Source organism: Arvicanthis niloticus, chromosome 4 (assembly GCF_011762505.2).
Source record: "Arvicanthis niloticus isolate mArvNil1 chromosome 4, mArvNil1.pat.X, whole genome shotgun sequence".
NCBI lineage: Eukaryota > Metazoa > Chordata > Mammalia > Rodentia > Muridae > Arvicanthis > Arvicanthis niloticus.
The window spans coordinates 94,312,610-94,340,271 of record NC_047661.1 but is presented as its reverse complement, the minus strand read 5'-3'; the positions used below and the strand labels follow the sequence as shown (position 1 = coordinate 94,340,271).

At 41.5% G+C, this 27,662-nt stretch overlaps 1 protein-coding gene across 3 annotated transcripts in view; it reads left to right on the top strand.

Annotated features, from left to right (window-relative positions):
* Cdc14a (cell division cycle 14A) overlaps window positions 1-27,662 on the top strand; it is a 149,193-nt gene that overhangs the window by 99,431 nt on the left and 22,100 nt on the right. For all 3 annotated transcript variants that reach the window (XM_034501115.2, XM_034501114.2, XM_076933164.1), the window contains exons 10-13: window positions 1,425-1,563; window positions 15,460-15,619; window positions 24,403-24,515; window positions 25,755-25,802. In XM_034501115.2, the coding sequence (XP_034357006.1) occupies window positions 1,425-1,563; window positions 15,460-15,619; window positions 24,403-24,515; window positions 25,755-25,802 (460 nt within the window). The remainder of the gene's footprint in view (window positions 1-1,424; window positions 1,564-15,459; window positions 15,620-24,402; window positions 24,516-25,754; window positions 25,803-27,662) is intronic.

Genomic DNA, 27,662 nt, shown 5'->3' with positions numbered 1-27,662 from the left:
CACTCAGTGTATAGGTACCTATGGCAGTGCAGTTTCCTGGCAGGCAATTAGAAATAAAATATCCTGAGATGCTTCTGGGAAGCAGTAACATCAAAAAGACCGCCAGCCGGATGGCTCAGCAGGTAAAGGTGCTTGCTGCCAAGCCTGCCCATCTGAGTTTGATTGCTGGGATCCACACAGCGAAAGAGATAACGGACCCTTGACCACTGCTGTCTGACCTCTTTGTGCACACTTACACCACAGATAAGTCAATGTAACTTAATTAAAATAACTATGGAAAAACTGACATAAAGACATTCATTTTCTGTATTTTTAATACTTCTTAAATGAGATTGGGTTTAAAAATTGATAAGCAATGATGTATATTACGCCATTAGACGCTATGGCTGTTTCTCAGATCCTATCAAATACTGTGCATTTCACAGTACTTGGAGAGTAGATTGTCTTCATTATTTGACCAGGGGAAATGTAATATTTTGTTTCTATTTATTCAAGTCAATGGTTTTATTGATTTATTGTAGCACTGGGGATTGAACCTAAAGTCTTATGCATGAAAAAACAAACTCCCTACCACTAAGTTACTGTCCTGGTCCTAGACTATTCATAAACAAAGCTATTGGCTAGATGTCACCTCTCTGTCTCTGTTTCTCTGTCTCTCTTGCCCTCTCCCCTTCTCCCTCCCTGTCTATCTCCCTCTTCTTTTTTTCCCTCTCGTCTTGTCTGTTCCTTCTGATAGAGTCTCACATATTTTGCTCTGACTGGACTTGAACCTCATGATTCTCCTGCCTCCGCCTCCTCAGTTCCAGGACTACAAGTCTGTGCCGCCACACCTGATTTTCCTATTCCCTTTTCTAGTGAAACCTTTTCATGGATGAGTTTCAAGGTCAGAGATTTTAGTCATTTTACATTCCATTGCGACCCAATCAAAGTGTCTTTGTAATTCTTCTCCTGCTCCTTATTGCTGTCCCCCAGGCCCCTTTGGCCTTCTTTGCACCCCAGGCTCTGCCCACCTATCCGTCCTTTCCCAGCCAGCAGTTTTCTGTTTCCAGATCCATTTCTTGAATTCATGTCACTTTCTTACTCCTAAAATGTAGGACAGCTACATTTTGTCCTTTCCATTGGTTAAAGAAAAATGTGGGTGGTTCTGTTTCCTGTTTTGTTTTTGTTTTTTTTTTCCCTTTTCCTTTGGTATTGGGAATTGAACCAGGGGCATTGCACATGCTTGCAGGTGCTTTGCCAATAAACTATATCTCCAGCCTGAAAAATGTATATTTTTACACGAGAGACACTGCGTGAATGTCAGCCATTGCTGCTGTCTTTGCACTAGAATCCAGCGTGGTCTGTGGACAGGGTAGTGTCCATGTTTTCGTGAATGCACTTGTTACACTCTGCATTTCTTGTTTTCCTTTTTTTTTTTTTTACAGCTGGTCTGGGAAGAACTGGGACATTGATAGCCTGTTATGTCATGAAACACTACAGGTTTACACACGCTGAAATCATTGCTTGGATCAGAATTTGCCGACCAGGCTCCATCATCGGACCCCAGCAGCACTTCCTGGAAGAGTAAGTGCCCCTTCCCAATGAATGTGTTTCCTTCTCACCTTTGAGCCTTTCAGCCCTTGTTCCCTGGCTGAGGACGCAGTTATAAAACGACTGCATTGTTAGAGAAGGTGGTGCTTCTGGTAGACTATTGTTGACTTGACAGCTAAGGTCTCTGATCTTGTACTTTGTGTCTCTTAGATCAGGTGACAGAGGAGCTCCATCATCTCTGCCTACCCCTTTTCTGTCACTTTCTATGCGTGATGTGGCTACAGTGCAATTTTCTTATGTCTTCCCACTTGGCACTGCTCATTCCTTTCTTTTGCTTGCATGTCTAAAAGCAGAATGACTTAAAAAAAAAAAAAAAAAAAACCTCTCACAACTGGGGTCAGTCACTGGGTCAGTCCCTGGGTCAGTCATTGGGTCAGTCCCTGGGTCAGTCACTAAGTCAGTCACTGGGATCAGTCACTGGGTTTAGAGAGACAACCAAGCTGCTAAGGAAACGTCAATTTTAGGATTCATGTGAGAAGGAATTGAGGAATAAGAAGATAAGGCTCACTAAGTTTCCATTCTGACCGGGTTGCTGCCAGCTTCACACTAATCATTTGGAAGATCCCTCCCTTATAAATTCACTTACACTTATGTCTTTCCATCCAACTCCAGGCCGCTGTGCAGAGATACAATGTGTAAGAATGCCCTTTGTGAAACAGCTGGTTTCCCCTTAAAATAGTAAGCACTTAATATTAAGCACAAGCAGAAGGAGAGGGGAAATTTTCATTTGTTTGAGATAACAGGTCTGATTGGCCTTGACCTCCATATATAGCTAAGGATGACTTAGATGCCTGTGCCTCCACCACCTTCTGAGCGCTGTGATGACAAGGCTGATTGAACCCAGACCTTTCTGAATGCTAGGCAAGTGCTCTAACCAGTGAGCCACACCTCCAGCCTCCTAGGATTCAGTGAAGTGTTACTAGTTGTCTTCAGTCCAACTCTAATATACAGTCTGCTTCTGATACCCTATGCACACACTTTCCCTCTTTGCCCTCCAGTTGGAATGATTCTATCTGACTTAAATCACTTTAGTTTGGATGAGGTGTCCTAGGTAAGAAAGATGTCCCAAGTAAGCTTTTTACATCTGAAATGACCAAGAAATCCTTGAGCTCAAGGGAGCACTGAGTTTACTAAACCCACGGGGGAATAACTGCTAAGAAAGTGAGCGTCAGGAAATGAACAGGAAAATCTCAGCTCAAGAGCATGAGACGGGAGCGTGATGAGTTTTAAAGAAATGTTACGAATAAATAGGGTCTTTATTCTTAAAGAGAGCACAGGCTTCCTCTAGTTTTCCATTGTGAATTTTATGCATCTATAGCATGGGGTTTATGCCATGAGTTTATGATGCTAACTGCTTGGTAATCTTGAATAAATGGCCTCAAGGCTTGAAACTTGAAACCCAAATGTTCCTAAACTTATGTCTTTAAGCCGTTTTCTCAGTCTTAAAATGATCAGTTGGAAGACTGTCCCTTTAAAAGGCAGATTGAACCCTCACTTGCTCCAGGCTCTCTGTTAGGCACAGCTGAAGGACCCAGGTCACTACTGGTTCAGGTCTTTTTTTCTGTGCAGGGTGTCAAGGTCCACCATTGTCCCCCTTTCTGCTTGTGTCCCCGATGCTTTCACCACTCCATTTTACTCTGCCTTCTCTTGTGATGGTATCAGAAGAAATTAGGGTCCCGAGGCATCTGCAGTTGGCTTGAAGTAAATGCATACACTATGAGACTTTGGGCGACACTCTTCGTCGATGTGAGTCATACTACGGTTTTCCAAGCTTTTGCCTGAGCAAACTGGAGTGCAGGAGTGACCTACTTCCATAGCTAAGTACTGTAATGCTTAAATCAGAACCTTCCAGAAGGTAGATTTCTTTTATACTTTTTTCTGCTTTGTGAGGTGTTTTGAATTTGCATGGGATAATGCCTGTGTCGCTCATGGCTTCTCTCGAACTCTCCTAGCTAGTCTTTTCCAGTGTTGTGGTCTAGGGCTATTCTGCCAAGTTATCAAACTTGACTTTTTAGTCTTTTATTCTTTCCTCTCTGGCCCCTTTCTCGGTTTTGCCTTTTCCTAGCGTGCAACTGGTGTAGCCCCTGGGAGAGGTCATTTAGATAGAGCACCTGGAACACACATTCATCCAGCAGTTGTGTGTTGTCTGCAGTCTTCTATCAGGCAGTGTTCTTGCTTCCAGGGTGTAACAAAGTGTCAGCCAAAGTTCTTGCCTTTTTATTGGGAGAGGTATGCCATAGGTAGATATGTAATTTGTATATGGGATAGCCTTTGGTGGTAGGTGCTATGAAGATTTGATAGAAACAGGGAGAGGGGGATAGGGAGGGGTGAGCAGCTCTCTCTGCACTGGAGAGCAAGGAGAATGTTGAGCATATGCAGGGAGATATGAAGGTCCTGAGGTGGAAACACACCCACTGTTTCAGTCTGGAATGAAGGCTAAATGAAGGCTGGAATGAAGGCTGTGTATGGTAGTGCACAACACCCCCAGAACTCAGAATTCCGAGGCAGAAAGATACAAGTTCAAGGTCTGCTGGGCTACATAGTGTTACAGGCCAGCCTCAAAAATATAGGAAGATACTATCTCAGAAAACAAAGTGAAATTAAAAAAAAAAAAAAGAGCAAAAGCTGATGCTCATGGAAGATAATAAGCGAGGTGTGAGTGGCTGAGAGGTTAGGTCAGTGACTTAGCCGAGGATTGCTCCCGTGTAACCTTCCCAAGACCAAGAAGTAGAAAACACCAGCACCCGAGTCCATTCTTGTCCAGTTTGTCATTACACACCCAGCTCAACAAGGCTACGGTTCTGACTCGTCACACCATAAATGAACTGAGCAGGCTTTTCAGTCCTGTCTGAGCAGAACCAAGAAGTATGTGCATCTAGCTTTCCAAATTTTACGTTCTTTTCGTGCTAATGATAGAAGTGCCTGTTCCCTTCTGTTGCTGGGTAGCATTGGAATGTTTGAACATGTGATTTGTTTTCTTGTCCTCCTGATGAGCATTTAGGCTGTTCCCAGTGTTGGCTGGCTTGCATCTTTTGCTCACGTGATCTGTTGGCTGGATACCTGTAATAGAGCAATCGGGCACGTGTGCTTTGGGCCTTAGGAGTGTTAGTCAGCAGTTACTCGAGGACTGGGAGCTGAGGGGATGAGCAGAAGTCTGTACTAGTGCAGGGCTTGTGTGGAGGAGGGGCAGAATGAGAGGCAGTTTGGCCTGTTGGGAAGTAGGATAGCATAGGAGTCTGAAGGGCCCACTGGATAAGCATGCTTGCTTACCCTTTCCCTGATACTTCCTGTTATTAGGCTTAGAAACTTTATTTCAAATGCCTTTTTTCCCCCCTTGCCACTTTAAACATAGCATTGAACCTTCTCCAAGGTTGTTTTGTGCAAACAGTGGTTTTTCTTTTGCTCTTCCCATGTACTTGAGAGCTAACAAATGGCTTCCTCTATTAAATGTAAACAAACGAGAAGAGAGTTTATCTTGTCCTTCTTCTCAACATGCACCCCGAAGCTCTTAGTGAGAAGACTTGGAAGTACTTATTTTCTGCCTCAATTCTCTGTTGTAGAGTTAGCTTCCCAAGTTCATTTTAACTCATGGCCGTCAAGGTGTCAGCCCATGATTTACTCTACTAATTTTGATTATCTATCAATCACATCTGTGTGTCCATCCATCCATCCATCCATCCATCCATCCATCCATCCATCCACACATCCATCCATCCATCTATTCATCCACCCACCCATCCACACATCCACCCACCCATCCATACATACATCCACCCACTCATCTATCCTCACACATTTCTCCATCTACCCATCCACCCACACATCCATCCATTCATCCACCCATCTGTCCTTTCCTCCATCCATCCATCTACACACTCATCTGTCCATCTATTCATTCATTCATCCATCCCCCAACTCTTCTACTTAACTACTATTTACTGTCACCATCCTCTATCTGTGATCTATTGTTTTTATCTTACAATTTGAGTGCTGTCTATAGAAATGTTAGCTTAATTCCTGCTATCTACCATCAATTTTATAATTATTTGAACTATTTCACTAGTGAATGTTTAGAACCACAGCAGAGAGGCAATAGCCTTGCTCCTCTCATTATTATTAAAATCCAAAAGTTCTATTTTTTCTCTCTTTGTCCTCAGCACTTACACATCTTTTAGAATACATGATGGCAAAAAGTTCACCACAAGTTTACACATAAATTCAAATCATAAATCGAATAAGAAGTTTACAACAGAGAATGTTTACATGCATATCCATTAGGAGTAATTATCTAGCTAAACATTCATCATCTGTCACAGCTCTACAGGTTCATGGAGAGTTAAAAATCATAACTTTTGTGACCAAGTTATTAGTGAAAGTTTTGTATAGATAAACCCAGTCAATATTTTATATTCTGCCCTTGCACCTATAGTAAATCATTAGTTCCCTTTTTGTGACCTTTGGTTAATGGTTTTGCAACCTCTTGATATATGTTCTAAGTTGTAGATGCCTGTTTGTTATCCCAGAAACAATAAACTCATGACATTTGAAGACTTGCAGAATTCTCATTGCACTTTTGATTATCAGAGAGGACTTAATAGCAGTCCTATAATAAAAGAGCTTAATAATTACTAATATAATTTTAGGAATTCTTATAGGATCATAATTAAAATTTAAGAAATCATCTATTTTTTTTATAGCATCACTAAAGATAGTACATCTTCATTGTTGTGCTCAAAAGGATGGGCTAATACCTAGTGATATATATATATATATATATATATATATATATATATATTAATAATAACAGGAAAAGCATATTAATAGCAGGAATCTTTCCTATAACGAAATTCTCCTGGACCTTGCCTGCAGAAGAAAATCCATTATTAACTGTACAGTCCATGGTGGAACCATCTCAGGAAGATCACCTGCTAGTTTTTAGCTTTAATTTGATGGCTTCTGGCAAGATAGGGTCTCATGGGCCTTGGTCTGGCCTCAGACTGGCTCTCTGTATAGCTAAGGATAATCTTGACCTTGAATCTCTGGTTCTTCAGCCTCTACACCATGAGTGCCAGGATTGCAGGTGTGCCTTGCTATTTCAGGCTTTATGTGGTGCTGGGAGGTCAAGGAATCCACTAACTGAGCCATGTTCCCAGCCTGTATGTATCTTCTTGCATTGCTTCACTGAGGGTGTAGGTAGGGCACAAGAGTTTCTGTCTTACTGCTGTAGGTAGGGTCAGAACTTGGGTTTCTTCCCTCAGTGTTTGCTGATACTGAGGGCTTCTTATCACTCCTGGGTGGATTTGGAGTTGTAAGCGTTCCCTGTGGTTCTACTGATAATATAATGGTCGAGGGCCCCCTGTGGCACCATAGGCTGAGAAGGGAGGTGTGCCAGTCCACTGGGATGGAATTCCAGGTTCTACTGTTAGCACCTCTGAGGAGAGTGGGGCTTGCTTGCAAGGTGTCATTGTCTGGCTCACTACATGGCTGCCTTCAATGCTTCTGTGATCAGGGAAGAAGGGAGTGAGGTTGCCCTCTGACAGCTTTGTAGGGTGAGACTCTAAGATCCCTTTTCAGTCTTTTATGGTGGGCTAGAATATAGCCACTTTTGTTTTACTGTGGTATTTGGCTGTACCAGAGCATTCACTGTGGAAACTTTTTTTTTTTTTTTTTTTTTTTTTTTTACTAGGATCATCTTTTCTGGTCCTTTAACTATATAGAAAGTAAGATTTTGTTGATGAAAAAGATCCTATTGAATCATGATTTGTGGGTCACTTGCTTATTTAGAAGCAAATAAGGGATTTATGTGGCCAAAACAAACCCCAGAGACCTCACTGCTGTGTTGTTTCTTGAATCTCATGATTTCTAACTGGTTTACCTTCATCTATTTTGGGGAGGCTTTATTTGTTTGTTTCATATATGAGATTTAAAAAAATATTCAGTGAGAAGAACAGGGGAAAGTATACGTTTTTCCTCTTTCTACAAGTGGTGGCACTGCCTTAAATTTTGAGAAAATTAGTACAACTAAAGTGTGTGGTCTGATGTCAGCTATGGTAGGCTGTACACTATCCCTGACCACACATATTGTATTTCCTTGCTTTTGTGTGTGAGTGTGTGGTCTGATGTCTGCTATGGTAGGCTGTACACTATCCCTGACTGCGCATGTTGTATTTCCTTGCTCCTGTGTGTCTAGTTGTTTAAGAAAACTGGAACCCTGCAGAAGGGATTAAGGATCTTGGTTTTCATGAGAGTCAGAGAGTCATCTAGGGGAGAAGGCAGCAAGGCAGAGGATACATCTGCATACTTTGAAGGTGGAAGGAGTGGAGAGATGTCAAGGAATCTGACAGCCATTGGACACTGAGAATGATAAGGAAACAGGTTGTCTCTTCAGAGCTTCCAGGAGGAACCAGTCCTGGCTACACTTTGGTCTTAGCCCAGTGAAAGTGCAATTAGATGCCCAAGCTCCAACTTTTGTGTTCTTCTTAACCACTGTGGCTGTGACCATCTACAAAAACTAGCTCACAGCCAGGAAATACTGATGGTAAGGTGCACAGGTTCCAGGGACAGCCAAGGTTATTCTGAACTTTTTTTGTGGTTGTCCTACTTTGTAATTTGGAGCATTTGACGTGGGGGAGTTGTGTGATTGTGTGATGCCAGTATTGCTCAAGGGAAGACTGGGCTGCAGGCTGCACATGATGAATCAGATAGATGGGGGTCAGAGAGGCTAAAAAGGAAGCTACTCAGTCTGTCAGGGAGACAGGCTTACTAAGAAGCTAGATATGGGTTGCAGAGATAGAGACGTGTACCAGGAACATTTCAAGGGGAAAAAATAGGCTTTGAAGCCAGACTGGGGATGAAGAGTATGAAGTCAGTGATGACGCAAAATCGTGAATAATTAACAGAGTCATTAGGAGAGAAATAGGGGAGAAAACTGTTCAACAGTGTCTCCATCTGTCACAAATTATAAAATAGGCATAAGGGGCTGACTGCCTTCTTTCTTTCAGAACTGAAAAGTCAGTCAGAGCCCTTTAAGCTGTATCAGTTCTAAATCTGTCTGTAGAAAAGCTGGTTAGTCATACTCTAATTTCCTTGAAAAACAAAACAAAACAAAAAACAAACCAAGGTCCAGGTGATGCACAGATGTGTCGTAGACAGATGCTCTACTTGTGTCACCTGCGTGTGTGAAGCGAGGTTTGACAGCCCTTCTGCGGACTGCTGATCCACAGTTCCGAACTTTTCCTTTGTTTGATATCTTTCTATTTAAAGATTTCCCTGGGATATAAATAAAGATGTTTGCAAAACACCCATCAAATGTGTTTCTTAAACTTAAAACTAAAAATACCACTCTTATACTATAAATATCACTGTGAAACCAAAATGTTTCTACTGTTAAATACCCTTTGGATTCTTGAGATGACACATGGATAACTTATTATTAGTCCGCTTTGAACGCCCACTTCTCAAAGACAACCTGTAGACGTGTGGAGTCAGGCTGTGTTTGAAGGCTGTCCCACTCAGCTCGAAGTTTCTCCAGAGAACCCACACAAAGCTGTTGATACCTTAGACCCTGCTGGGTGCTGCATCTATTTTGAATTATCTTCAGAAAATAACAGCGTTGTGTTTGAAACCCTTTTCAGTTTTTTTTTTAAAGACTAATTTTATGTGTATATATGTGTGCCTGCTTTTCTGTCTGTGCACTGTGTGCATGCAGGTGCTTGTGGAGGCCAGAAGAAGGTGGCAGATGCTTTGGAATTGGAGCCACCAATTTGGAATTGGTGGCTTGTGAGAGCCAACTGGTATAGGCAATGCGAACCAAACCTGGATCTTCTCAACAGGCAGCCGGTGCTCTTAACTGTTGAGCCGTCTCTCCATCGCCCTCTCATCCCCACTCCAACCCTTTTCAATCTTAAATTCATGGATTCCCAAATTCCCCATAGATATTAGTTGTAAGCTGTCATCTGTTAGATGCGGTTCTGCATTTTCAGTTAGTGGCAAGCCTCTTCAGGGCTCCAGTGATATCAGAGTTAAAGACTCATCCTGACTGAACAGATCTGGGGTGGCACTGGAAAGTCTGCATTTCTAACACAATGCACTGGTGTGCCCTGACACTGGGCCTTACCCCACATTCAGCTAAAAACAGGCTTCAGCTCATTTTTACTCTCTTCTACCATGTCTTAGTTAGTGTTCTATTGCTGGGAAGCGGTATCATGACAGTGGCAACTCATAAGAAAAAGCATTTAATTGGTGCTTGCTTATCGTTTCGAAGGTTTAGCCCATTATTGTCATGGCAGGGAGTATGACTGCAGGCAGGCAGGCAGGCAGACATAGTGCTGGAGAAGGGGTTGAGAGTTCTACACCAGGATCTGCAGGCAGCAGAAAGAGAGAGCCACTGCGCCTGCCTTGGGCTTTTGAAAACCTCAAAGTCCACCTCCAATGATACACTTCAAATAGTGCCATTCCCTGGTGACCAAATATTCAAGTCTATGAGCTGATAGGGGCCTTTCTCAAACCATCACATGCCACAAATTGCCAAGATATACCACATCTTTCATAGGTGCTTAGAAACCTTGGTGAATTAATTTCACAGTTGGGTTGAACTGGATCAGAAACTAATATTTTAATTATTCCCCAATACCCACATAAAAAAACTAGGCAAGGTGGCTTGCACCTCTTATCTTGGAGCTGGAGAGAAGAGGTAGGAGAATCGGCCAAGGCTTGACAGTCTGCTAGTCTTGAGACTTGATGAGCTCCATAATAGATTCTGTTTCCCACCACCACCAAAAAAAAAAAAAAAACGTGGATTGAGATGCAAAAAGATACCTGAGATTGTCCGCTGGTTTCCACTCTCCCTTCATGTTCACTATACCCAGCCACATAAACACATGGCTCGGGGTGAGGCTTAGAATTGTGTTATATTAGGGTGCTTGCTAAAAAGCCTGGGGCCCCCAGTTGAACTATGTGGTGGCACACACCTGGAATCCCAGCACTGGGAAGGAGAGGCAGGAGCATCAGAGGTTCGAGTACATCCTCACTTACATGGTAACTGTTGTGTTGTCCAGGCTTGATCACTACTGGTTCTTTATATAATCTTGCACATTCAGCAAGAGGTCAAGGAGCACAGTTTAACTGTTTCAATAACACATTTAGACAACTAATATTTGGTCTTTTCTAAAACATAAGAACTTAAAGTCTTTATTATTATTAAGAAATTATATTTCAAGAGTAGACAATATCATGGCTTGTCTGTTAAAATAGCAGGCATTTTTGCTTAAGTTTTTACTTTATATTATTTGTTAAAAGTCACATTTTTTTTAGTTACATAATTTGCTGCTTTTCTTTTCAATATTTACTCTTAAATCTTTCAATTTATTCAATTCATCAGTTGACATTAAAAAGTTACTAATGAAAACAAAATCCTAAAAAATGTGGGTTCAAATGTCAACAGTAATTAATAGAATTTTCAACAGTTAGGTCATAAGAAGCTTACCTTGAAATACTTGTCCCAATTATATTAGACAAAAGTTTGGATTTTTTTGTAATAATTTTTAAAATTTAAATTTATTCTTAATCATAAAATTTTAACCACTTTAGATGTAGAGTTTGTTTATCTTAAGTATATTCACAATATTCTGTAGCCCTCCCCACTATTTGTGAAATTTTTTTTAATCATTCCAGATAAAAAGTTTATACCTATTAAACATAAAGCCTCCACTGACCCCTTCTCCTTGTTTCTGGTGCCCTCTATTTTACCAAATTTTTGTAGTCTAGGTATCTCATATCATGTCTGACTTATTTTACTTTGTGTGTTTTCATAGTTCACCCACATCATGATAGTTAATTATACATGTCAAATTTGTAGCTCAGTCTTGGTAGCATGCATCAGAATTTTATCTGCCCCCCTTTTTGTTTTGCATTGATGGGGATAGAACCCAGGTCTTTTTCATTTAAGGCAAGCTCTCCGATTATGGAGCTACACAGCCAGTCCCTTCATCCCTTTTAAATCCTGAATATTATTCCTCTGTATTTTGTTTATGCATGAACTTTCTCATGGGCATTTGAGTTGTTCCCAACATGGGGATGTTGTGAGCATGAGGACCCATTCTCAGTTCTTTTTGAGTTGCTGGACTATGTGGAATCCTCTGTGTAGCTTTTGGAGGCACTGCCAACTTCTTTTCCACAACTGTAGCACCATACTACATCTCCACCTGCAATGCATGCTGGTCCCCACCTGCAATGCATGCTGGTCCTGTATGGAGTCATACAATGCTCAGTGTCCTCAAATGGCCAGAGATGGAAAGAGTTGAAAGAATATTGTGTTAGATTATAAAGTGTACATTTTGGCCAGACACACAGATGGTCTAACAGCTGATCATAGAAATTCTATACCTAAAAGTAGATTTATTTACCTGAGTCTTTTAAAGTTTATCCCAAATGATTTCCCCCTCCTTGTAGTTTCCTTGTGCATTTCAGGATTAAAAGCCTTCCCCTATACTCCAAGAAATTCTATACAACCTTTCACGTGCTCTCCTATCATGTGTGACTCTCTGAATACTTTCCCTCACACTCTCTGCTTCTTGTTCACCATTTGATATTGTTCGACTGTTTCAGTAGTGAATGCCCTGAGCCAGGAGTTACCCATGTGTCTGTCATAGCTCTGAGTCATGAGTAGGAAGTGCATAGAGTAGATGGGTCCTCTGGTCATGGCTAGACCAAACTAGAAATGGGTTAGGCAGCTGGGGAGATGGCTCAGTATATAAAGTACTTACCATGCAATCGTGACGACCGAAGTTCAGAACCACAGAACCCATGTAAGAGCCTGACAGACTCTTTGGCAGGCCCGTCATCTTTGTATCTGGTAGGCAGAGACAGGGTATTCTGTCCCCTGAGGCAAGCTGGCTAGCGAGACTAGATTGTCTGTGAGCTCTGAGCTCATCAGAGAAACTGCCACAGCGTGTAAACTGAAGACTTCTGACCATGACTTCAGGCCTCCACATGCACACACATGCACATACATGTGCACACATGATGCATGCACACACACATACACATATGCAACATACAACATACATACACAACACACACACACACACACACACACACACACACACACACACACACACTCATACACCACATCACAAGCTTAGAAGAAAATGGGTTCGGTTTCGATATCAAATGATCAAATCATGGCTTCTGATGAACACTGGGGTCAAAGTTGGTTCATCCTGGTAAGCAGTATCTTGGATGGAAAGCCTGAAGTTAACAGTGAAGAGACAGGATAACATGATGCAGTGATAGCTTCCTTTAAGGAGGTGAATGAGTGAGCCCCACATAGAAGCAACGGCACAGTGCCTTCCTGCACTCAAAACCACAAATATTTAAAATAGCACATCTGACTTGAGTTATACTAAAAGCAGATATTTACAAAGAAGCATCCAAAGTAACTACACATTGGCTCATATTGAAGCCAATTTATTTATTTATTTATTTATTTATTTATTTATTTATTTATCTATCTATCTTCTATCTATCTATCTATTTATTATGTCGCACATAGGTCTAGTTGAAATCTGGGCCAGGATGTGGCCAAAACCAATCACCTCAACCCTGGCCACGTCTCTCAAAAAGGCTGCATTCAAATGGAGACAAGACTCTGCTTCCAAGTACATCAGCTAGTAGTGACGGGGCCAGTCAGTCATTTTTTTTTCCTCTTGGAAAATGAGCTATGATATGGGAAGATTGGCTTTCAGTAGATGTGTTAGCTTTACAAGAACCAAGTTTTCAACGTTAGATACTTTAAAAGACACATTTTACTACTTTTGTTTGAGAGGAGGCTTTTAAGGAGCAACAAACAGTGTTACAGAAGCTAGGGTGACATGGTGAGTTGTCCGAGGAAAGGTGTCTCCGTGAAAGGCTGCTTCCTTTTGCTCAAGAAGCAATTGTGTATATCATAGCTTAGCAACACTTGCTTCAGCTCTGACACCTTATTCATCTTTAATATTCAGGTTCGGATCAAGTCTTTCCAGGGGCAGGGCAGGTTGAGTCTTTGAAACCAAGCAAGTGGAAGTTGTCACTTGGCAATTTTCACCCTAGGGCTGTCAGCATGCTCTGACTCTTCAGCTTATAACTTATGTCTGAATTGGAAATTTCTTTTCACCTTAGGTCCTTCTGCCTCTCTTCCCACTTCATTTTGTTTTCTCTTAAATCCATAAAAATGCTGCCACAACGTCTGTATTTAAATACATTTAAATATGTTAGCATGGCGCCTGTCCATCATGAACAAGGACGCTTCCCCAAATCCTGCTTCAGCCAAATTAAACAGCTCTGTGTTCTGTATGCCATTTCCTCAACTTGTGATTGTTTTAGGGTGAGGTGGAATGGGGTTGGGTATAATCTTGGCTAGATGAGTCCTGCTTATCTTTCCAGATAGGGCCCTGCATCTGTTTAAGGATAGGAATTCATTCTGAGAAATGTGTCTGTAAGCAACTCTGGCATCCCATGTACTTTACAAACAGGCTGCCCATCACAACATGGCTTTTAGAAGGTTGGACATGCAACTGCTGCATTGTAACATGACAATTGTGTTTTATGGAAGACTTCCTTTCTTATGAGGGGGAAGAAGAGAAAAGGATGAAGGGAGTGAAGGGAGAAAGGAGATTAGAGAGAGAGAGATAGAGACAGAGACATACAGAGAGAGGTGTATGTGCATACATGTGTGTGGATGCATGTGTACAAAGACACTTGGTCACTGAGTTTATGGGGACATCGGATTCCTTTAGATAGGACTGGGCCCCTTTGACTTGGGTCTCGTATGAGTCTGGGACACGGGACCTCAATATACTGGATCTCAGTTGTTTAATTTCCCATTATTAAAGTAGGAACTTCTTAAGGGACAAGGATTCTGTCATCTATCTATCTATCTATCTATCTATCTATCTATCTATCTATCTATCTATCTATCTATAGTTTTTCAAGACAGAGTTTCTCTGTGTATCCCTGACTGTCCTGGAACTTTCTCTGTAGATCAGGATTGCCTTTAACTCACAGAGATCCACCTGCCCTGCTCTGCCTCCAGAGTGCTGGGGGTTCAAGGCTTGGGCCAATACCGACCAGCTCTGTCTTTATTCTTAAATCCCCCTTTTCTCTGTGTTTCATATATCTGAATTGGTCTGAATGTGTGATGAGGCAGAGCCTCTCTCTTACAGCAACAGTTCTTGGATGTTCCTGTATGAGTTTATCAGCTGTCTCCAGATCTATTCTTTCTCTGTCAAGGACTCTGCTATTTCTTACTACAATTTGAAGCCCACAAGAGTCAAGCATCAGATCAGGGTTATGATGCATGTTGATGTGAAGTAGAAAGGTTGGGAGTATACAAAAGTGAGGGCAGGATGCTTTGAAGGTACAGATATATGAGAGTCTAGGCTATGCTTTTCTAAACATTGGCACAAAGGAAAGAAATACTATGGTTATTTTAAATCTGTGTTTTTACAGCTGGTATAGATCAACTGTGACTCCGTGGTATACTAACATCATCAGCTTATATATCTTAGGCTTCAAAAATACAGCTTGAGGATTAGCTTCTGAAAAATAACTTCTACCACAATAGAAGACAGGTACAGCCTGACACATTAGTGAACCAGTGTGGATAGATTCTGTGCTAATGTTCGTAATTTTAAAAATCTCATCTAATTTTAGAAGTATTTAATTTATTTAGAAACATAATGGTATACTTCACCTTTCTAGTCTGTTAAATATTTTGTTAATATCTTTCTTATTAAGATATAGCATTGATAAGATGACCATTGTTTATTTTAAATCTCTCTCTCTCTCTCTCTCTCTCTCTCTCTCTCTCTTTCTCTCTCTGTCTCTTTACAGAAAACAAGCATCATTGTGGGTCCAAGGAGACATTTTTCGATCCAAACTGAAAAATAGACCATCCAGTGAAGGAAGTATTACTAAAATTATTTCTAGCTTGGATGACATGTCTATTGGTGCGAATTTATCTAAATTACAAAGCACAGAAAGGATCGGAGAGGTGAGTTTTCCCCAGGAGGCATCTACCTCCCTCACATTGTCCATTTGTTCTTGCATTGAACACAGATCTCTTGGACCTATCTTTTTTTTTCTTTTAAAGACATACATCTATGTGTGCATCATGTGTGGGGTGTGTGGGTGGGGGAGGTATATGTGTACACATGCACACATGCTGCAGCACATATGCGGTAGTCAGAGGACAACTTTTGGGGATTGGCTCTCACCTTTTACCATGTGGGTTCTGGGGATCAAGTTGAGATTGTCCTCAGGCTTGGTGGCAAGCATCTTTGCCTGCTAAACCATATCACCAGTCCAAGTGACCTTATCTATTCCCTGGCCTCCTGGGAGGGCCACGTTTCTAACCTTGGGCTCATTGTCCTGTAGAGTACAAAGCAGAGCAAAGAAACCAGGTGTCCTTGTAAAGGCAGAACTAGAGTCCTAATTTAAGGAGAACACTTATGAAGAGTGTAAGGACTATTTATAGAAAGGCAACAGAAAAGTAAAGTTTCCGTTTGAAGACAGAAATAGATACCAAGAAGAAAAAGTGGGATGCTGCCTTTGTAGAGACTGTACCTAGCACACGTGGTCCTTTGAAAGCCCCCAGTTCATTTTGATTTCGAAAGAGTGCAGAGGGAAAGCAGAGCCAGGACAACCTGTTTTACCCAGACTCTTCTCCAAACAAACCACTTTCAATCGTCATTCTGTCGAGGATGATTTAATCTGCACTACCACCCAGGGAAATAGATAGTATTTCTATTTGGTGTTAAGGAACTCGTGTTCCAGAGATGGGCTGACTTCAGTTTTAGAGCGTGATGCAATCCATGTCTGTCTGATTGCAAACTCATGCTTTTTTTCCCTTTCTATTGTTCTCTGCTTTCTTTGAAGTAGCAGGAAATTACTTATGAAGGATTTGGAGTCTGAGCTTTGGGGAGCTGGAGGCAACTGTGCTAGTATCATTTGTTCTAATTCTCGTCTGTGGATAAGAAAGGAGAGTTCCAGAATGGGATGTGCCCAAAGGTCTTGAATTATTTAATAGCAGAATCACTTTCAGAATTGGGCATTTAATGCTTAGTTTAGGTGGCTCTTCCTCCCCTAGGCCCCAAGAAAGGGCCTGTAGCCCAGGCTAACCTGGAACTCATGGAGATCCACCTGCCTCAGTCACCTGAATGCTGGGATTATAATCACAAGCTCTCATGTCTGACCCTAGTTTAGCTCTTTGAGAAACGCTGTGCCTGAATTAAAGCTCAGGATTTGGGCTAAGTTTTTATATTCCTAAAGAGGGAGAAGAGAGGGCTGGGGAGACAGGTCAGTGGATAAAGCTGTTATCTTGTAAATATGAGAACCAGAGTTCTCATATTTATTCCGCAGAGACCAAGGAAAAGCTGGGCAGGTGTGATAGCTACCTATAATCTCAGAATAAAGAAGCAATGGCAGCGGATCCCTGGGGCAAGCTGGATAGCTGGGGTCAGAGACCATCTCCCCCAGCAATCAAAGTGGAGAGTAATCAAGGAGGACACTTGATGTCAATTTGTAACATCAGACATTTACATACGTGTGTATGTACATGTATGTACCCATATGCATGGTGCACATACACACACACATGCACACGCACGCACACACACATGCACACACAAACACGCATGCACATACTCACACACATGCAGAGATAAAAGAGCCTGGTGAAATATTTAAGTAGCAAGTGTAGATTTACATTACCTTAGCTGGATGTCCACTGACCCAGACCAGAGTCTTGAGGAAATTTACCCCCGCCTCCAGGATCCACATAGATGGAATACACAGCTGTCTCAAACCAATGCTTGGCATACTCCAAAGGTTTCTTTTAGTCAGAAAGACGTGAGAGCTTATTGAGGTGAGGGAGAGCTTCACTCTAGGACACGGGATGGAAATTGCTGAAGGAACTGGGGATCTATCTTCTGGTTCATAGACAGTGCATTCTCCTTGTCCTCATAAGATGAAGGGAATGGCAGATCCCTGGGATCTCCTCTACTCCTGAGGGCTATCTCATGGTCAAACCACTCCACCAAGAGGCCTCCTCCAAATACCATCACTGTGGGTTAGGATTTTAACATATAAACTCTGGGGAATGTGTTCAACTATGTAAACTTTAGTAGGACCCATCAATATTTTTTTTTTATTTTAGCTATTCATGAATGCGTGTGCTTATACTGTTAGAGAGAGGAAATCAAGAAACAACCAAACCAAACGGAACCCCTCAGGTGCCCAAGTACAATAGTATATCAGCCACTTCGTTGCTATGACCAAATATCGGTCAAGGAACACATTAGGAGGGAAGGGCTTATTTTGGCTCACGGTTTGAGGGGACAGAGTCCATTGCTGCAGGGAAGGCACGGCACTGGGTGTCTTCGAGGCAGTGAGAGCATGTGGTAGCTATTCATGTTGCAGCCAGCAGGAAGCAGAGAAACTCGGTCTTGAAGATGGGCAGGTCTCTAAAGCTCAAATCCTGGCTTCCTCCATCCCTCTCAGCAACCCACTTCTGCCAGCCAGGCTTCACCTCCTGAAAGTTCCACATCCTTCCGAAACAGTACTACCAGCTGGGGACCAAGTTCTCTGACACAGGAGCCTGTGCTTTGTGCCCAGGCCATGACGGATGATATAGTCCTGCATAGTGGCTTGCTTGTGGCTTTTGGACCACTTCATACATAGTTTATGCCTTATACAATGAACACTTCTGGACTTTGTTGTTGTTGTTGATGTGTTAATCCAGTACCAGTACTGGAACTAGTACTAGTATAATCCAGTATCCTTTCAATGGAACACTGCACAGAGAAGGGGAATTGAATGGACTCAATGGACTTAGCGATGTATTTAGTGTTTTGTGAACGTCAAGTAGAAAAATAAGAACGCTGTAGGGATTTTTAGCGTGTTTTAAGCGTCTGTACTGGTCTGAAGAGGAATGGCCCATAGAAGTTCTGGATTTCTTTGTGCATAAAATACAAGAGGCTATATATTCCTCTAAACATTACCTTTATAAAAATAAAAGGATGAAAGCAGAGAATCTCAATTCTGTTTGGATTTGTGGCTCTACAGTAGTTTTTTTTTGGATTGGTTATTAAGAAGCACTATAAATATGGTGTTATAACATTCAAATACAGGAAAATAGTAACTGGAAAGGCTGGTACTTTCTGGTGAATTTCTCAGCACACTTAGAACTGTGAGGAGTCTTTCAGAGCTGAAGCTGTCCCTCTGTGGAACCTGACCTTCAGTGCTGTGAGTTACATTCCCCACCCATGTGGGGGCAGCCTGCGTCCCCCCTCCATGCTCCTGCTGAGCTGGGAGCTTTTCTCCCATGCTGAGGTTTTTAACCTGCTCCCATCACGTTTCTGATCCCCGGGCTGCACAGTTTTAGTAAATGCTATTTGAATGAACAAAGAAAGCATTTCAAATCCAAGAATAAACGAGAACAGACACACGAAATGGAGCAGATCCAAATGGGTGGGTGACGTCACATGCTCAAACGCAAAACAATGCCAAAAATAAGGATTCTGTGTGACATTCAGGGCCATAAGAAGCCGAGAAAGTGGCCAGAAGATGGAACGTGAAGGGCTTTATTTAAAAACAAATATTTGAGCTAAACTAGGAGTTTAGTGGTGACAACTACTAGGTAGTATCCACTGTATACCAGGAACCATTTTAAGCACCTTACATGAATTAACCCCTGTTATACCATATGGCACAGTGACTAGAATGAAGACCCTTTGAGAAAGACATAATAGAGGCAGAGAAAGGCAGGCAGCTGCCCAAGGTCACACACAGATCACACACATGTTGTAGCGAGTGTTCTTTGAGTGTAGGCACACTGGTTCACAGATTGTACTTCTCCATGAGTCCATTCTGTGGCTCTAATATGTCACTCTCTGTGACTTAAAACAAGACCTTTTCCCACTCCTCCCCTGACACTTCTCTCAGAGTCACAATAAGTTCAGTCTTTCATTTAGCTACTCTAGGGCTCTGTTACAGCAACCATCTACCAACCAGTGGATGCTCCTGACTTGGAGAGATGTTACTTAGATGCAGATGCCGCTAGTGTTCAGCCAACTCCATGTGAATTGATGACTGAGCAGATAAGAAAGTAGTGCTGCCTCTTTGAGAATTCCATCTTCCATCTCTAAGCATTTCCTTTCAAGTACCTTGCTTCCCACCCTCAGGATGGAGAAGGTATATCTGTTCCCATGGGAATGCCAACGGGACCCACCAGAGGCTTTTGGGAGAGCAGTAGCAGCACCCGGATTCACAGTTCGGGGTGCCTCTTTTTGCTTTAGTTTAGAAAGCATGCTGGGGCCCACAGACGACTGGGATAGAGGGGCAGGGAGTTGGTGATGGGAAAACAGTCCAACTCTCAAAGGTTGAAGCCAGTGCAGTGAGCTCAAACAAACGCAACTCAGTCGTCTAACTTCTCTTGTCCCTTCCTCTTTGCCTCCACTTCCCCTTCTTCCTCCTGCCTCCTTCCTCTCCTTCTTTCTTTTTGGTGGTGCTGGGATGAAACCTTGCAGATCCTAAACAAGCCCTCAGGCTCTACCACCAACCTACAGCTCCAGTCTCTGAAATCTAATCTCCCTTCTGATCTTAGGAGTTTATTGTGAAGGTATCTTTGTCTTCCCCTAACTTTGACATTGTACAAGTTCAACATCCGAATACTGATGTGAACTTTGGCACCAGTGCCCCATCTCCCTTTCCTATTTGAGTTGTTTAAGTTTGCTAACAATTCACTTCTCATATTTGCCTTGCACTCCTTTGACGTCTGTTTTTATCCACCTGTTTCAGACTATACCAGTAGCTGTGCCCATGTGTTTAGCTCTGCATCTCAGGAGGCAGAGATCTGTTTCCATACAGTTTTGTTTGGAAGATTTCGTAACTTAAGGCAAATAGTTTTTGAATAACATCGTGTAATACTTGGTTAAGAATTTGTGAGCACAGAGGACCAGTTTTGTCTAGGTGGTGATTTTAGGCCATTCTGAATGGCATGAAACCCCACCTGTAAAACAAAAACCAAACACAAACAAACAAGCAAACAATTATACATCTATACTTCTTAGTCTCTCAAATACCCTAAAATATGCACATAAATAAACAATAACATGGTTTATCTTTTGCTAGGTTTCTCTGAGCCTACTTGCATATGTAGATCTTTTATCAAGCTGCCTTCTTCTTCCTGATTTCCAAGCAGTTTGCTGCACCCTCCTCTAAACCATCCTGTCTCATAAGACTGTTACAGAAGCCGCTTAACTCTGCACCTCTCTTGGTCCTTTCCTTCACCAATTTACTTTCTAACCATGGAACAGCTAGAGGGACATGTTTGCAGTACATTCCAATACATTTCTAAAAATAAATAGAACTTCTAATACAATATATATATATACATATATGTATGTATATACATATATACATATATACACATATACACATATACATACACATACACATATACATATATATATATAATGCAAATCCCCTGGTTCCTACAGGTTTACATCCCTAGAAATGAAATGTGAATTTACATATTAAGATGATATTTATAGCTTTCAGATATTAAAGATAAACTCTTAAGCTTTGCTAGGTGAAGTCCAAGAGGACGTATACTTTGGAGAGCGATTGGTTAGCATGTAGAAGATAGCTTTAAAATGAGCTCAGCAATTCCGCTTCATGAACGTTTCTTTCACAGTGCTAGGGCGATGTTTGACAAGCATTTGCGTCTACAATGATGCTTGTTAAAGCTGTGTACAGTGCTGAAAGGCAGAGAACAGCCTGACCTAAAGTATTTGTTAAGTAAACAACTTGGCTTGTCTAGACAACAGGATTTCATGGGGCTATAAAACGACAAGGCGAGGTTCTTTTTCATTTGTCCTGAAACAGCACAGTAAATATGTACTTTTAATGAAGAAATAACTCTCAAAGCTGTGTGTATAATACAACCTGTTTTCATAAGGAGGAGAATGTCAGGGTGACAGGGGAGAGGGGAACGTGCATAACGCTATAAAAATCCTGGAGAAAGGTGCCAGTGACTGTGGTTATTGTTGGCTTTTGATAGTAAAATGATTTAACATTTGTGTTTTATTTCTTAAGGCAGACGTATCTATATATCTGTCTGTCTGTCTGTCTGTCAGAATTAATTAATTTTCTGTTGCTGTGACAAAGCACCATGACCAAAAGCAGCTTGTAGAAGGAAGAATTTGTTGATGCTTACAGGAACATGGCATCAGGCAGGCAGGCATGGCTCTGGAGCATGCCTGAGAGTTTACATATGTAAGACAACAGCCATGAGGCAGGGGGTGGGGGTGCTGATTGGGAGACATTGCCTTTTGAAACGTCAAAACCCACCCCCAGTGGTAAACCTACTCCAATAAGGCCATACCTCTTAATCTTTCTGAAACAGTTCTACTCACTGGGGACTAAGGACTCAAACATATGAGCCTATGGGGGCCATTCCCATTCAGATCACCAGATTCCACTCTCTGGTTCCCACATGCTAGCAGCCATATTATAATACAAAATGCATTTAGTGCAATTTTAAAAGTCCCCATAGTCTTTCACAGTCCCCGCACTATTTAAAAGGCTAAAGTCTTTCTGGAAACCCAAGACACTTTCTTAACTGTAAGCCCTTGTGAAATAAAAAATAATAATAATAAAAAAAAACCCAACCAAACAAACGATACACTTCTAACAGACTACAGCACAGAACATACATCATTATTCTGAAAGGGAGGAAGGGGGCATAGTGAGGAAATTCTGGATCGAAGTGTGATCAAAACCCAGCAGGGCAAATTCCAAATCCTGTAGCTCATCCAATGTCAAAGGGCTTAGATCCAGATTTTCTGACTGTAACACCATTCTTCCTCCTCTTCTCTTTAAGAAAAGACTCTCTTTTCTTCTCCAGGGAGTATGAGCTGGGACTATATATGTATTGTTTCCTTCCTTCAAAAAAAAAAAGATTTATTTTTTGATTATCTTTAATATTTTTTTAACGGTCCAGTCATTATCCCCCATCTGGTCTGCTTATCCCGTTCTTCCTCCCCACTCCCCAACTCCACCCCACTCCACCCCACTCCTTCAGGCCTCCTTACTCTCTGGGGTCTCAAGTCTCTGAGTGTTAGGTGCATCTTCTCTCACTGAGGCCAAACCAGGCAGCCCTCTGCTGTGTATTATATTTTCCCCGACTTCTAAGAAGACTATATTGTTAGTTCCACTGTTATATTTCTAAATACCAAAAATTATTTTTTAAAAAAATAATAAAGAAAAAATAAAGCAAAGACCTTTCTTCCTGCACCTCTTGGTTGTGTTAGACAGAGAGCTGCCTCTTCCATCTTCCCACAGGACCTTCTCCTTTCGAGTTAACATGAGAAGCCCTTCCTCTTTTTTTTTAATTTAAATTATATTTGTTTATTTATACACAAATGTACATGTGTTAGTGGTTTTTGTTACTAGTATTATTTTTTCTGACCTTTTCAGACATGCTTACTATTATTTTATTGTCTATATTTCTGTCCTCTAACTAGAGACCTCCCCATTTTCCATTTCCCTCATCAGAGCCATTATATGTTTATATATATGTATATGTATATGTATATGTATATATATATATATATATATATATATATATATATATATATATATATACTGTTCTCTTTATTGCTCCACAAACTTCTGATCCTAGCAATGGCCCCTTTTACTTTCCTGATTTCTGCAGTTCTTCTAAGAAACACACTCCCATCTGAGGGTTATCCTACTGAATCAAAAGGATAATAATCAACAAAACTACTGACAACGCATCCTGAAGGGGATGTGGGGGAAAGGAAATCCTTATCCAGTGTTGGTGGGATTGTAAATTCTCAAAATCAGTGTGGAGAGTTCACAAAATTCTAAAAATAAGTCTACCATATGACCTAACTCTACTCCTTGACATAGATAGGTCCAAAGGACCCGACAAAAAGTTAGAGAACTCTATTTATGTAGAAGTTATCCCATGTTGTTGAGCTCGGTTTATCAATAGTAAAATAGACTTACCTGCAAACATCCTTATTTCATTTGTTTTTGTACAGCCGAATCATATTCCATAGTGGATATGTACCACATTTTGTTATCGATGTGTTGGCTGAACAATATTTAGGTTGCTTTCATTTCCTGGCTATTGTGAATAGAACAACAACGAACCTGGCTGATGAAGCCCTTCCTCTTGAGGTTTCATGGGGCAACACTAGCTGGCCACTTCTACTTTCCAAAACTATGGAATTTCAGAAGGAACCATGCTTTCCCGATGGAGTGCTGTTGGCTCTTTAACTCCCGAGAGGGCTTGCGTGCTTCCTGGAGGGTTAACTAATGCAGATCGTGACTGGGTAGATGTCTCCAGTTATCTTACCTACTTATGCTCATAAGTAGGTTATGAGATTTGCAGTAGTGACTCTTAGAAACGTCTGGGATGCATTATAGTCAGGATTGAGCCAGTCTGTTTGCCAAAGCCTAATGTGTCCACATGACAGTCTCTTTGGTTCTGACCCATTGGCATAGACATATTCTAGCCTCACGCTTCTTTGACTTGGAATCTGACCGATATATTTAAATGGTGAGTGTGTGCTTACTGCTGAGTTTATAACACATTCGAACAATTCAATCAACAGGAAGATCACTTGCTGTTTGGTAAGATCATTTGCTCTTATCTGTAACTGTGGGTTACCTATGCTCTTAAGATATCAGTATAAAGCTAAACTCTTTGTAATGACCTTTCTATGGGACATGCCTGTTTTTCAGAATAATTTCGAAGATGAAGATATGGAAATTAAAAACAACTTAACACAGGGAGACAAACTACGTGCCTTAAAAAGCCAGAGGCAGCCCCGCTCCTCGCCATCCTGTGCATTTAGGTAGCCTCATCTTTAAACCTTTCAGTTCATAGAGGACTTCCATTTGTGGGTAACATGTTTCTTCTTCACTTCAGAATATCATTCTACAAATCCCGAGTTTACCTGTGTTTCTGACACACGGCTCCGCCCCAAGCTGTTATGTGTCTCACCACTGTTGGGAGTAGCTACGCTTTAAATGCTTATGAAAACAGTTGTTACATCCCTGTTTCTGGAATTCCGTCTTGAGCTACTGAGCAGTTCTCTCTGGTTCTCACTTCTAAATTCTATTTGGAGTTTCACAAGAGGGTTTCTGGTGCTCTGGCAGGTCCTCAAAGGCAGGCCAGGGTTCTGTATGGAAACCAGAGAGTGAAGGAAAGAAAGGTTGGATGAAGTTTTGGTGTATTCCACTACCTGACTTCACCTTCGCTTTCTGAGGGTTGGATAAGTGATTCCTCTAAGTGTCTGAGAAATTATAAGCCATCTTGCACTGAAGTTTGAAATTACCCAACAAAATCAGTGCTGGGAGTGGATATCTGCTTATAAGGCAATTGAAACCCTGTGATCGTTCACACAGGGTTGAAAAGAAAAGCAATCTTATTAGGGTGGAAGGGTTGGTTATATCAGGACAGTGGTTCTCAGCCTGTGGGTCGCGACCCCTTGGGTCTCAAATGTCCCTTTTACTGGGGTCCCATATCAGATATCCTGCATATGACATCTTTACATTATGATTCACAACAGTAACAAAATCATGGTAATGGAGTGGCAACAAAAATAGTTTTATGATCGGGGAAAGAGTTATACCACAACATAAAGAAATATATTAATGGGCATTAGGAAGGTTGAGAGCCTTTGTATCAGAAGAAAGTATAATTTAGCAAACACATATGCAAAGGGACAATCCTTCCTGCACAGATCTCAGAAGCCATGTTTAGATGTGAATTTTCTTTAGAATTCTTTGAAATTCCAAATATGGGGTAGACTTTACAGTCATGGCATTACCAACCATTACCCTTCCACTGAGCCATCTTTTTTGTGTAAAAGCAAGATGATAAAGGAACATTGATGGTGAGGCAGCCACACTGCCTGCTGGTGTTGGGGTTCATTCTGTAATGTGGGTGAATGAATGGCCGTATCCATCCACAAGGTTTTTCTCTTTCCATTGTTTAACATCTTTATGTCTGTGACACAGTTGCCATATGTGGTCTTTGTTTAACTGTGGGGACCTGGTGATACCTGAGCTCTTGTCTTCTGTTTTTGCAGGTCAGATGATATGAAAGGACACCAAAGGGCAGTGGCCCAGACTTTCAGGTACTGTCCACAATTAGCCACAGTCAATATATGTGACCTTTAAGACACGTTTTCCAAGAATCAGACTCCATAAAAATAAATATAACTACCAGCTTTCTCTATTCATTTATTAATTTTGGTAGTCGGAATATAACCCGGAACAGCCAGTGCTCTTAATCACCAAGCCTTCTCTCCAAATCTGAAATAAATGACATTTTTAGTGCTTACTGTTGAAAGTACATTTCCTGTCCTTCCCTCAGGCTATGTGCAGTGGTCATGACCTCTAGGCCTTTTGAGCTTCCAGCACCTTCTTTCTAGTAAACTCCAAAGGATTTTGCAACTTTCTTTTCAACCCAGAAACTGATTCTGATCTGTTTCCACTTGTGAGCGCCCTTTACTCTCTTTTTTTGTTTGTTCATCTCTGTGTAGTGTTTTTCTATTATTTCTATTTCCTCTTTCTATTACTCATGAGAAGAGGAAATATTAGTGTTCCTCTCTTGAAAAAAAGTTCTTTGATCCTCCTGAAGTGGTACCCGGACACTGGTATCACCCAGATCCATTTTGGCACCTGCCGAGAACACTAAACATGATTGGCTGGTATTGCTGCTAAGTTAGGACAAGGAAGCTGCCATTTTCTCCTGGAGGAGAAAATTCTAACCATGATGGTGATTAATGGGTAGCTCTTACTGGCCCGGGTTTCTCGAAAGCCCGAGTCACTTCCCTGTATAACCTGGCCATTTTTGCTTTAAGGGAAGATATGGCATAAGCAGTGCTGAGGGAGATGGATGATGGGGAAAGGGTGGAGTAAACACAACTTTCCGAAGCAGACAGAAAGCACGGTCCAGCTTCAGCATAGGGTTTTCCTAGGACAAACGATATTTGGTATTAAAGCTGTGACTGAGTCCTGACTCTCCCCTGTGTGCCTACTGGGAACCTGATGATGGGGCACCTGCTGAGCCCTTCAGAGTGGAAATGAGAGATGAGTCTTTGCTCTCAAAGAGTTTATAGCGAGTTATGAAAACAGGCGAAACAAAAGACAAACAAACAACTCAAGATGATGAAGTACAGTATAAGAGCAGTGATGTACTGGGAGGGTGCTCACTGAAACAGCTGCTGACCCTGCTTGGGGATGCAGGAGAGCCTCCTTGTGGGAAGAAACAACCAAATGGTCCATGAAGGTGCAGGTGGAAGTGTGAGATGGGGGGCGGAGGACGGAAGCAAGGAGAGGATGCCCTGCAGGAGAAACAGGAGAAACCAACTACACAAAGGGGTGAGCGCAGTCTAGTCAGGGAACCCACAGCTAGACTAGCATGTTTAGTTTTTTTTCTTTCCTGTTGTTTCACGGACAAAAAAAAAATGGATACAGTTGCACATGCAGATGATAAATGGTCCTGCTCCTCACCTGGGTTGTACAGACAAGTGGGAACCAACTAAAATGTATCGAGATGCTTCAGATCATCAAGCCCTCAGATCATCATGCCCTCGACTATGTGGGTTTAATCTTGTAGCTAGTAGGTCCCACTCAGAGAACCAAGTGCCAGATTTTAGAGGGGTTTTTTTTTTTTTTTGGTTTGTTTGTTTTGTTTTGTATTTTGTTTGTTTGTTGTTTTTGTTTTGTTTTGTTTTGTTTTTTTTTTTAGCTGAGCCAAGGCTTTTTAGCTAGACTTTGTAAAGATGGAAGAGAGGTTAAAAGGTTTGAAGACTGAAGTATCAGATGTTTTTAGATTTCATCAGAGGGAATCGTAGCGAAAGAAACAAGAACACAAAAAGCAATGGCGGCTGTATATAGGGCAATTGCAAGCTGGAAGGGAAGAACGGGATATGAATGGGACTTTCTCAATTTTTTTATGCCCTTTAGGGCATTGAGTGTAATTGACCTTA